Source organism: Lagopus muta, chromosome Z (assembly GCF_023343835.1).
Source record: "Lagopus muta isolate bLagMut1 chromosome Z, bLagMut1 primary, whole genome shotgun sequence".
Taxonomy (NCBI): domain Eukaryota; kingdom Metazoa; phylum Chordata; class Aves; order Galliformes; family Phasianidae; genus Lagopus; species Lagopus muta.
Window position 1 is genome coordinate 15,384,468 of NC_064472.1, and position 12,642 is coordinate 15,397,109.

Here is a 12,642-nt window from a genome sequence, read left to right on the forward strand (position 1 = left end):
ATGAACAAAATGTTTTGGTATGCACTATATTAAGTTCTTCAGGTATCCAGATAGTGCAAATAGCTTATTTTTTGACTGCAGTCCTGCTAAGGTAGCAGATGAACAGGATGAGCTAAGGAGTCATTTGCACTGCAAGAACAGGCTGACAGTTACATAAAATACTTCCATTTGCAATCTCCTCTGATCCTCTGCTGGTTCAGAGAAGTATTATGGCCAGATTCAGCATGCAGGTTCTTGCAAACTCATTTTCATAAACTGGGGCACTGCTAAGCACAGAGGAAACCACGACCAAGGTTGCTCTGTTTCTTCATCCTCAGCATTTACCTTTTCTCCTTAATCTCCTGTCTTCAGCATTTATGGTTTAAGCCCATGGGATAAGCACAAGACTGCTTTTCTGAAGTGCTTGTACAAATACTGGTACAAATCACCTTGCAAAGGCTACTGCAGAATGACATGACCTGCTGGCCAGATCAGTAGGAGTTGCTTTAGGATATTATTCTAAAACGGGATTAGTTAAGTAACTCCGTAGCCCAATTCAAACTCTGAGGCCCACATTACATTTTTAAGCATTCTACTTCTGTACACCAGCTAAATGCTACTGTTTAGGTTCTCAATCCAACATTTTCTGAAAGGCTTTTGACTCAGCTCAGCTCTGGGATGATTCAAGGGATTGAACAGAAAATTAATACAATAACAAACTAACTGATGGTCATAAGCAGCAGTACTACATACAAATGTTCAATCAACATCTAGAAGCCAGCCTTTTCTCTACCTTAAGAAGCAGATACCTATTTCATTGCACAGAGACAACTAAAAGCCACCAGAAAAACAAAATCATACCGATTATTACATGTGAAAAAAAAGACTGCTTTCATTCCAATACAAATATTCAGATGACTTCATCTAAATGAATATCTATTTTTCATTAGGATTACCAAATGAATTTAAGTTGCATTAAAATTCCTGTCTGTTTGTTTTGTTTTTTTTTTAATTTATTTTTATTAACATACAGCTGTTGAATGGTTATCTACTCAGAGTTCAGTTTCTCAGTTTTTTTTTACTGGAAGGCTAATCAATACCGCATACAAAAAAAATTTAGTGAAAAAGCCCTAATAACAGCATGAAATATTCTTGAAGGATGCCAAATATCTCATACTAATAATCATCTTTAATCCCATCAAACTTTGAGCTCTTGCAGTTATTTTTAACTTTCAGAAGTGCATTTATGACTACAAATCTCTATCCCTTTTTAAAGAGATGCTCTTCATTTAAAATCACTTAGAAAGGTTATTCCCTATCTTCAGTAGCTACATCAGAAGCATAAGCAGAGTGTGAATGTATTATTAAAAAATATTTTGCATACACTTCCCAGCAATTGGAATTGTCCAGGCAAAAGACATTCATACATCTCTATATGTCTCATATCTTAATATGTTTTATGCTAGTGCATTCATTTCAAAGGTACAGTTCATTTTTTCCTACTCACCTCCAAAGTAAGAGCCATCTGTCAGCTTCAGCTCTTTGTTGGATTTGGTGATAACACCAGCAACGCCATGCTGAATGAAATACATCTTTTTACCCACAGCACCTTCTCGGATAATATAATCACCAGGTTGGAACACCTCAAAACGCAGTTTGCTTAGCATGGCAGTCACAAAGTTTGGGTCTGCATTAGCAAAAAGAGGCATTGTAGCAACCAGCTTCCGACAATTGAAGTTGACGATCTCCTAAAAAGACAAAAAACATTATGGTAATGACAGTCAGCAAATATATACATTATAAATGGCACTGAAAAAAGACTATTTTGATCACACACACAAACATAAATTATGCAGTTATTGGACTTTTCTATTTCTCCTACTGCGCTTCATTTTTAATCTTTTCATTAGCTTTTCATCTCTTTCCAGAGAAGTGATGGGAACAATAAAGCAGTTCTGATTTGTACTAAAAAAGTTGTCTTCTTCCGGTGGGTTTCACATCTTATTTCCCTTGAATTTTAACAGGGAAAAATGGTAGAAAGGTAAAGATTAGATAAGAATTACACAGAAAAGCTAACAAGAAGATTAGCTGCTGCAATAACTGTACTAAGTGATAAAGTTATGCAAGTGCAAAGTTTAGCCCTGTGTTTTCCAATGTTGTACCAGTAACGTCATTCTAACAACTCTATTGAAAATATAAATGACCACTGTAATTAGCTGCAGGGCTAGCTGAAATCAGTACAAAAATTTATTTCTCAGAATTTAATTCATCTTATAAACACAGAATTGTGCACTTCAAACAGATCCTTAAATTCAGAAAGCAGTACTGTTTCCCTAAAACTGCTACAGGTCTTAAGGCTGTTTCTCACCAAGAATATTTATCTTTCCAGAGCCAGGCAGTGTCAAAGCCTTTGCTAAAGTCTGGGTGGTCTACATCCACAGCCTCTCCCTCATCCCACTAGGTGGGTGACATGGTCATAGAAGGAGATGAGGTTTATCAGGCAGGATGTGCCCGTCACGAATCCACTCTGGCTGAGCCTGACCCTGTGTTGTTCTACACATGCTGTGTGATCACATTCAAGAAGATCTGCTTCAGTGATCTCCCCAGATATCAAGGGCAGGATGACAGGCCTGTAGATTCTCAGATCCTCCTTCCAATCCTTCTTGTAGATGGGCATCATATTAGCAAGCCTCCAGTTCTCTGAGACCTCACTGGTTGACTGGGACTTCTGATAAATAATGGAAATCAATGCGTCAGTCGCTTCTGCCAGCTCCGTTAGAACTCTCAGATGGATCCCATCTGGCCCCGTGCACTCATGACAGTCCAAGTGGAATAGCAGGTCACTAACTTCCTTCACTAGCTTCCTTCTGAATTGTGGGGAATTTATTTTGCTCCCCATCTCTGACTTCCAGGTCAGGGGGCAGAGTTCCCTGAGGAGAACCTGACAGTTATCTGATCATTAAAAACAGAATAAAGAAGGCATTGAGAATCTCAGCCTTTTCCTCATTGTCAGTAGTAATGTTAATGGCAAGTTGGAAATAGAAGCGTTTCTGAGCATGAATGAACACTGACTCTTAACAAAGAGCAGTACAGCAGTTTTCTTTAGCCTCTGTCTCAACAGCATCACATCTCTACGCTTAGATATATTCTAAATATGCCTTTTATATATACCCCTTAAAGTATACTCTGGGTAACATAATAAATACTAAAAAGAGATTCCAGTTGACAGTCTTTCCAAGGAAAGAAGAAAAGCCTGTTCTCTTCATCGAAACAGGTAACAAGGAACCTTATTTCTCACAAAAACTTCAGCCACTGTTTCCCTGGAGAGGACAGGTTATTCTCTTCTCCCATTGCTCGCAGTCTGGTGGCATCATGTATGGAGTCCCAGACTACTTTCTCTGCTCTCCCTGAGACTGCCTTGCTATTGTCTTGGCTGATGTCAGAAAGCTGGAAATAACCGTTACTTTTCTTGCTCTGCTCAGGGACTTTTCTGTAGATATGCCGCTTGTTTTCTATTTCTGAAAGTGAATAACTGTCTTGCATGTCTGGGAGGCAGAGAAAGGAAATTACTAAATGATGCAAAAATTGTGTTGAAATAATATTGAGGCTGATCAGTTAGCACAGAAGGGGCTTGGAAAGTGAAAAGTTCAACAGTCATCAGCAGAAAGAAAAACAGTATGAGGGGAGCAGTATTAAGAAAGAGAATGAGAGGAACAGGAAGAAACACAAAGGACACAGAAGAAATAGAAAAAAAGGAGTCAGGAAGGTTGACTTTGAAAAAGAGATCAAGGAAGTGAAAAAGTGAGAGCTTGGGAACAGAGAGCCTAGGGAAAAAGCTGTCAAGCACAAAAGACTGAGAAGTGGGGCAGATAAAGTAAATAAAGTCCTTCACACAGCAAGGAGTGCACAGATCACAACCTTAGTCTTTGTCATTTTCAAGGATTTGTGTAGTAGAGTCCTGTGGGATAAGGCCCTAGAAGGAAGAGGGACCCAAAAAAGCTGACTAATATTCAAGGATCACCTTCTCCAAGTTCATGAGTCATGCATCCCAACAAAGCAGAAGTCAGACACAACAGTTCCAGGAGGCATGCATGAATGAACAAGGAGGTCCTGACCAAACTCAGATACAAACAGGATACCTAGAAAGGGTGGAAGCAAGGACAGGTAACCTGCAAGGAATTCAGAGACACTGCCAAGAAGATGGAAACAGGAAAGCATAGAATTCAATCTGGCCAAGACATTAAGAGCAACAATACCTCAAATACCTCAGTGACAAAAATGAAGGCAAAGAAAACGTGGGCCCTCTCCTTAAACAAACAAGCAGGAGACCTGATTATCCAAGACAGTGGAAAAGCTGAGGTAATGAATGCTTCTTTGTCTCAATCTTTACCAGCAACTTTATGGAACTGCAAGTTCCAGACATCAAGACAAGTGACTCCCATCTTGGGTGGAAAAGAAACAGATCAGGAGATACATTGGCCTTGACACTGCCTCTCATAAGATCTTCACAGAGAAACTACTGAAACATGGGTTAGATGAGCAGACAGTGAGGTAGACTGAAAACTCACTGAATGGGTGGGTCCAGAGGAATGTATTCAATGGTGCAAAGTCTAGCTGGAGGCCAGTAACAACCAGCATACTGCAGTGGTCAGTAACACTTTCAGGTCTGTTTAACATCTTTATTAATGACCTTGATGAAGGAAGGGAGGTCACCCACGCTAAATTTGTGCATGACCTAAGAGTGGAAACAGTGACTGACTGACTCACCAGAGGGCCATGCAGCCGTCTGGATGAAACTAGACTGACTGGAGAGATGGGCTGACAAAAATCTCACTAAGTTCAACAAGGAGAAGTAAATAGTCCTGCTTCTGGGGTGGAACCCTGAGGAACCAGTAGGGCTGGTTGTCACCCAGCTGGAAAGTACACTGTCAGAAAAAGACTTAAGAGTCTGGGCAGACACCAAGTTGAACGTGAGTCAGCAACGTGCCCTTGCTCCTAAGAATGCTAATGATATTCTTGCCTGCATTAAGCACAGTACTGCCATTAGATCAACTGTGGTGATCCTTCTGCCCTATTCAGCATATTGAATAATCTATTTCTCGGTTTCCCAGCACAAGAGAGATGTGGACCTGGGCAACATGCTGTAGGTGTCCCGGCTTACGTGTGGGTGTTGGATCAGATGACCTCAAGAAGTTACTTCCAACCTTAATCATTCTGTGACTCAGTGACATATAGAAAAAAAGGGAATTGATAAATAATGTATTTTCATAACTTTATGATACAATCACAGGGGAGAACTCACGACTACATGGGCTCTCTGTGCAGAGCCAGCAGAGTCCAACAGAAAAAGATTTCATTTCTTCTCGGCAAATAAAGCAAAACATCTTTTTGCAGGATATTCACTTTTGGAATCTCATTTCTTTTTATGGCTCCATCTCCTGCACACCTTTCTCTCTTGCTATATAGTCTATACCTATATATACCCATGTATACATACAGTTTATCTGTTCAGTTTGAGTTGCATAATGAAGGCATGAACAAAGCTACAAAACCTCCCTGCTGTGGTAATTTCAGCTGTTACGTTCTAGTAATGCACTCGTTTTGTTGATTAGTTCTGTAAGAAAGTTTATGTTAAAGCACCAACTTTCCATGTTTAAGATGTTAGAAGGTGGAAAATTACTGAGGGAGAAAGAAATGTGTCATTTTTAAGTGCTTTGTTTTTCTTTAAAGTGTTCTTTTATTTAAATATGAGATCGTTCAGAACAAGTAAAATACATTTCTGTGAGTCTTAATCATAAGCAGTGCTGTAATTTCAGATTCTTGTATATCACTTCAAATATCATCTTAGGGGTAAAGAAACAGTAATGATTATGAAAGTACCTTATCTAATTCAGAAAGCTCTGGGAGAAAAAGTAATGTCTTTTAATTTTATTTTTTTTTAAAGCCTAATTAAAAGTTGTCATTTTATGTGCAGATAAACATCTTTCTTTTTTTTTAACTCTTTTTTTGAGTTATGTCTTTGGAGTGTGACTGGAACCAAATTATGATCCCCCATGTATCTTTATTAGAAGAAATAATTTTTTTTTTTTTTTTTCTCACCTGTACACCAATAACAAATGGAAGGCTTGAGAGAGAATTAATAACATTTTATGTGTCTGAAGTGGCTAAAGGAAGGAGTGATTCAGATTCACATGGAATAAGTGTTTATCAAGGTCAAGTACCTGACTAGTATGCAAGGACTAAATCAGAGGTGTAGTGATCTGCTTTATATTAGGGATTAGCTAGCTGTCTCCACTGGCTCCTGCTGCTTGATGTTGTATTGGCCTTATTACTCATATTGGCTCTTCTGGCCATTTTTTTTTCAAACTGTCATTAAATCCTTAGACATTATCATTTTCATGAGTTCAGTATTTCTGGGCAATTGCTCCAACACATCTTGTCATGTCACACCTAAAGAAGCAGCTGTGAATAATGCCAATGGGCACAACGGTCACCCACTTCTCTGATGGCATTAGGCTTTTTCTCTCGGTGAGAAACCTTTGGATAGAAGAAGTGCTTTTAGTTAGACTGACTGGAAAAAGCTGTTAGTAGAAAAAAGAGGAAGTCCTAGAAAAATGTGCATGACTGATGGGTTGTTTTTTCCCCACACATCCAATTCAGCTAACAGATGACACTACTTCTGTCCACAAGCTGTGTTCTTCCTATGTAGAGGCCAACAAAGTGTGTTTATGGCTATACTTAGTTTCATTTGGTCAGTTCTATTAAAACAAACAAACAAACAAACAAACAAACAAACCTTAATTTTAACAATGCATGTTTGTTTGTTTGTTTGTTTGTTTGTTTTCCCTATGTCTTAATGCTCTGCTTTAAAAGGGTTTGGGGCATATCAACATGTGGAATATATGAGGGCCTCCCTGAAAGTAATGCCTCCTATTCTATTTTATTAGCACACAACACCAGAGGTGGTGTTAGTGGTATGGCAGTAGAGGCTGAACCTTACGTATTGCGTTACATGTTGTTGCTGTCAACAGACGGCAGAAGAAGGGCAGTCTGACAAATGCATTTGACACAGAAGTGTTTATGACGCAAAAGTGCATCACTGAATTTCTCCATGTGGAAAAAATTTCATCCATTAACATTCATTGATGCTTGCTGTGTTTTTACGGTTACCAAACGGATGATATGAGCACAGTGAGGAGGTGGGTGGTATGTTTCCGCAGTTGCGACAACAACAGTGGTTCACCTCATGTACTGCTGATTTTGGCAAGCACAGTATACAGGGTCTTGTTCACAGCTGGAGAAAATGCATTGCTACTGATGATGACTGCGTTGAAAAAATAGTGTTTTGTAGTGGAGAGTTTGCTCTATCAAGTAGTGTTACTGTGTTCTCCATATCTGTTGAAGTTTCCATGGAAATAAATAGAAGCCATTAATTTTTGAGCAACATATGCGGTTCATTTGGGTTTTAAGTAGTCATATTCTGTATGTGTTCGTGATTGCAGTTAATTTTAACCTGTTGTTCAATTGCACTCAGCCTTGGCAGAAAGAAGGCATCTCACAGATATTAAGTACTCACAGGCTTTATGACAGCAGGCAATCAGGAGGACTAGGGTTAGCATCCCACTGGGGGAGTGACTACATTGTTAGTCACACAGATCAAAACTTGTTTAGTGCCAGAAAATATACATGTGGCAACAGGATGCAATATTCTTTATTTCTGGTACACCTGAAATGATTCAAATTGCTTTGATACATTGTGGTTAATCAACTAAACAGAATGCTTCCCTGAAAAACAAATTTTACTCCAAAGCTTTTAGACATGTAAGAATGACTATGCAGAGCTTTACCTTTGAGTGGTTTTACCACAGTCTTTCCATTTTTCACTTACATTTAAATCTAGCATTCTCTATAGGGAAAACACAGATCTAGGGCTTCATTTGTAGCCCATTTGATGTCTGGCACAAATTTTCTCTTTGTACACTATGCCAGATTTCTCTCTGTACCAGAACAATGGGCATTTTTAACACAGAGACTGCTTAAATTTCATGTTTAACCTTTGGATATCATCATTTATGTCTAGAACTGCACCGAGAGATGTAATTCTCTTTTCTTCAAGACTTTGGTGTTTTGCCACTCTGTAAATACAGCTGAATATTGGGGGTATGTAGGCTTTGGAAAACCTCTCTCTCTAGCTGCCGCAGCTTTACACTTTAGAAGCACAAGAATGCTCTGATTTGAGGTAACCTACGTGTTTGACCACAGACAATGCACAAAGCCTGACAAAAACTAAAGGGGAAAGACATTCTGCCTTGAAAAACAGTAGACAGTCTGTGTATTTACATTTTCAAAACCCTTAGGTCTCCAGGACCTCCACCATACCTGCACACTGGTTGCCCAGCTGCAGAAAATTTTCCAACCTGCTGTGAGATGAGCTAAGGCAGGGAGCAATAAACTTGCTTTACGGCCCATCTTTGAATGAAAGCCCTGCTTGGTTTCTGCCAGGACTGAGTTGAAGCAGGTGCACAGTTGTGTTTTTTTTTTTCTCTCTGGCTCCCTCCACCTCATTTTATGACAAGTCGTCCTTAAAAAGTGCATATGGTAGCTAGTATTGCTGTCTCCTAAGAGAAACCAATCTTTTTTATGTATTTTCAAGCAGCAGGGATATGGGTTGGATCAATTATGTTTTCTTGGCTTCTGTGGTTGAATGCTGGCTTTCTGTGTACTTTTATATCACTCTGATCTGATTTTTTAATTCAATTCCCTACATACATTTTTTGTACTTCAGAATTATTATTGCATTAACTTAAAATGCAGATATGATGGCTCAACAAACCTCCAATAAGGTCTGTCTGGTGAAACATATCCATCATTTTCCCAGCTTGTTAATTGATTTAACTGAGGTTAAGGGAGAGAGCAATTCCATGCATGTCATGCTTCTTTTCTCTAGATCTTCTATTATATTTAGAATATTTTAGAAGAGGGGAAACAAAAGAAGGAAAAAAAGAGAGAAAAAAAGACACTATCCATCTTTTCATTCACTGAACAGTGTATCCATTCCAAAACTGTGCAACTTTTAAAGTTAATTTAGCTGTAATCTTCTTCAATGTTCAGAAATTTTCTATGTCTCATAATTTTGTTGGGAAAAGGATAAGAACTATCAAAATGAGCACACACACAATGTTTTAAGACAAACTGTAATCGTGAGATAGCCTGTCTAGTTTCAAAAGCTTGGGAAGTGCTGGTAACTCAGATAAGTTTGAGCGAGTTAACCAGCCTCTAGTTCTTGAAGGCCTTCTCTCTCCATATGTAGTGCTGGAAGTGACTACTACAGAAAAAAATCCTGAAGAATAGCACTGCTAGTTTGTTCCAGAAGGTAATATAGAATTTATGTATGACAGCAGCAGTTGCTATAGATTCTGTTTCCTTTTATTAATTGTATAAATGAACTGCAATTTACAAAATTTATTTAACAACCAGTATTTCAGATTGTATTCAAGAGCAGCAAAATATCTTAACTTTCCTTTGTGTCTGGGTGTTGTACTAATAATGTAGTATTTACCAAATAATATCTTGGGTAGGAGGCACGTAAGACTGATGTCTTGGTTTAGTAAAGCGTTTTAAATTTGAAGTTGTTCAATTATGAGTCTACAGACTTTAACGTATGCATTGTCAATTTGTGGCAGGAAGGAGAACTGCAAGAAATGTAAGATTTGTAAAATCCTATCAGTATCTGCCTGTATCAGAAACTTGTGTTAGTCCATTGAAAAGTGGTGTAAATTAGTCATTATGAAGCAAACCTCGTATTTTTCTAAAACAACAATTAAGGAACAGTAATGTTGGTTTTGTTAATAATCACATTTCTCTTCCTAGTCTGCTTGCTCACAGGTTAACAAATAGCACTGCTTTTCCACCGTCTCCCTAGCTTCCAGTCCTTTAGTGTGATGATTCTGAAAACCATATTCATCCTTCTGCATTTGTTCTGAACTACTGTGGTACCACTTGCTAACACCAATCAATCTGTGATTGACCTTGTACATGATCTGTGTGGCAGCTACTATTTTTTCCTACTACATCCTTCCAGAAACAACCTCAGATCTTACTTACAGTTCTTTAGAATAAAGTGTACTTCTTATATGCACCAAATGAAATATTACCTGACAGCCAGAAAGAAATTATTTTGTTTTTGAAAAGTTCTGGAAAGGGTGTTGCTATTCTCACAACAGTGCTTGATCCATGTGATTGAAAGCAGAGTAGTTGTGTACAACAGAAAACCGTAAAACAAACAAACAAACAAACAGGGAGAGAGGAAGAGAGTGGAATTTCACAAAGTCATCCAGAGCTACACTTGTATTTGCATCACTTACTACGTAGAATGTGTTGATGTGGGTGCTTTGTTGTATAAAATATTTGTTGAATGCAGAACATGTGATGTGGCTGAACAAGACTACTTATCTCACTGAAGCAAGAAGGCCCATGCAGAAAATAACTTATGGATGAAAACAGAGGAAAAACATTGAAGCTAGCAGAGAACTGCCTGAGGACTAGCACAAACTACTGAAACAAAGAACTTGGTGGGAGAAAAAACTCAACACGCCTTAGGAGAAACAGAAAGCTACATCCTGGAGATAAATTTGTGTGTTGACTATTTCTGATTTGCACTTGTTTAGCGAAGAGCAGAATTCAATGCTAAGAATAGCTCCCCTGAGAATTTATTCTAAGTGCTGCATCAGGCAAGAAATTCCTTCTGCCATTCTATCCCTCCCTCCTTGTCCTTTCATTTCTCCTCTTGTCTCCTGTATCTCACAGCCCAAATGCCCAAGACAACTGACTCATCCACTAGCTGCTTCTCAAGTGTGCTTTACCCACACTCTCTTTGTATCATCTAGCTGACATAGTTAACAACAAAAGCCAGGAAAACGGTTATTTAACTATCAGCAGCAGTGGTTTGTAGGCCATGTTATTTTGAACCTCTCCAGGAGCTCTGGATCAGAAATACTGTTATCTTGTTAATTGCTAGGCTAACAGTTACTCCTTATTATGAATTAAAAAACCACTCTGTAAAATTATTAAGTTGCTTAAATTAAATTTACTGTTTATACTGGATAAATACTAGTTAGCTGAGCTTGAAATACTGTTTAGAGTTTTTTATGCACATTTCTCTTTGCATTTCATTGGTAACTACTCAGTAGAGACTTGTTGTATATACAGTATAAACGAACTCCTGTCTTTGACTCATAAAGCATTGCTATGCTATCTACGTTAGCATCTTGAAGTGGGGAAGAAGAGCACTTGCAAACAGTGAGATTTATTCTGATTTCTTAGACAAATGTGTGATAGAACCCTGAATGCCTGTGTGTAATGCTAGAATATTTACATTGTCAACTGTGTACGCACATGTATATATTTAACAGAAAGATATAAAGAGACAGATAAGGAGGATGCCCAATCCCTTTCTATTTCTGAATCAGCCATCGTCACTGCTCTATTATTTTAAGAGAGACGAGCTAATTATAAGGCCATTTAAATTTGCCTTCTAAATAAAACCACTGCAAAGGGTGCTGTAGCAGGATCAAGCACAGCAGCTCAGTGTTGTTACGCTATGAGAAGCATGTGACAAAAGTGTAAGGAGCTCATGACCCATATTCAGGCCACTGGGCTGGAGTGCAAGCCACATAGAAAGATACTGAGAGCAGAGACTCTGGAGCTCAGTTTTGCGGTGAATCATGAGGATGCTGCTCAGTTACAAATGAAAAAAGTGAGACATGGAGAAATGGCTACAGAAGCGATAGCATCAGATGGCAAAAAATGAAAATGAAATCTCTGGAAGTAACTCAGTAGAGTGACAGCCAGACAGCCCTGACGAGAGAATTTTCTTGAGAGTGCCACTTTAGCTAACAATGTTAGCTGCAGGGAAAAGAGATGCATAAATGGCATAGGAGGTGTAAAGAATGCAAGAAATTCTGAGGAGTGCAAATAGGAAGCAAGAACAACCTCAACAGCAGATCACGCTGGGGAAAGAGAAGGCAAATTGGCAGGAGTGGGCTAGTTCATATGCATTAGTAATTACGGCTATAGTAAAAGTCGTTCATCAGTGTCTATAAACACAGGCCAATATTTGAGCCATTCACTCCAGTTACATAATATAAGCAAGATAAAAGAGAGTGCATGGTATCAGAGAAGCAAAGAACGAATCACATTAGAGCTAGGAGCCAAATCACAATCTAGACTTGACAGATCAAGGGCACATGGGACACCCTCTGCATTTGCAAATCCTGAAAATATTTACTCTGAGAAGCATATAAAAGAAGTACCTGTGTAAATAAGGCATCCAAAAAGTGAAGGGAGATACCTGTAGCCTTCCACCTTCCACGTTTACTAAGTGTGCTGTGTTTGCTCTCTGCATGCAGTCACTAAGGCCTTGAATATTTCTGCCTGTGCTTTCTTTCTAGGATTAGGCATGCAACAGAAGTGAGGAAGCCTGATGACAGCGGGGTTTCCAGGAGCTGCCATCAGCATCTGTGCATGAGACTTGGCAGGCACAGGAAGCAGGGGGCATACCATGGTGCACCGTTTACATCAGTTAAATATTCTTTAAAAAACAAAACAAAACAAAAAATAACACAAAAAACCCAATTACAGTTTATCTGCTTGCTGAAAATGTTA

General features: G+C 38.7%; 1 protein-coding gene across 1 annotated transcript in view; it reads right to left on the minus strand.

The window, feature by feature from the left end:
- Window positions 1–12,642, minus strand: part of HCN1 (hyperpolarization activated cyclic nucleotide gated potassium channel 1) — a 193,395-nt gene that overhangs the window by 18,912 nt on the left and 161,841 nt on the right. Inside the window, exon 6 of the mRNA XM_048931180.1 lies at window positions 1,487–1,727. Coding sequence (XP_048787137.1) covers window positions 1,487–1,727 — 241 coding nt within the window. The remainder of the gene's footprint in view (window positions 1–1,486; window positions 1,728–12,642) is intronic.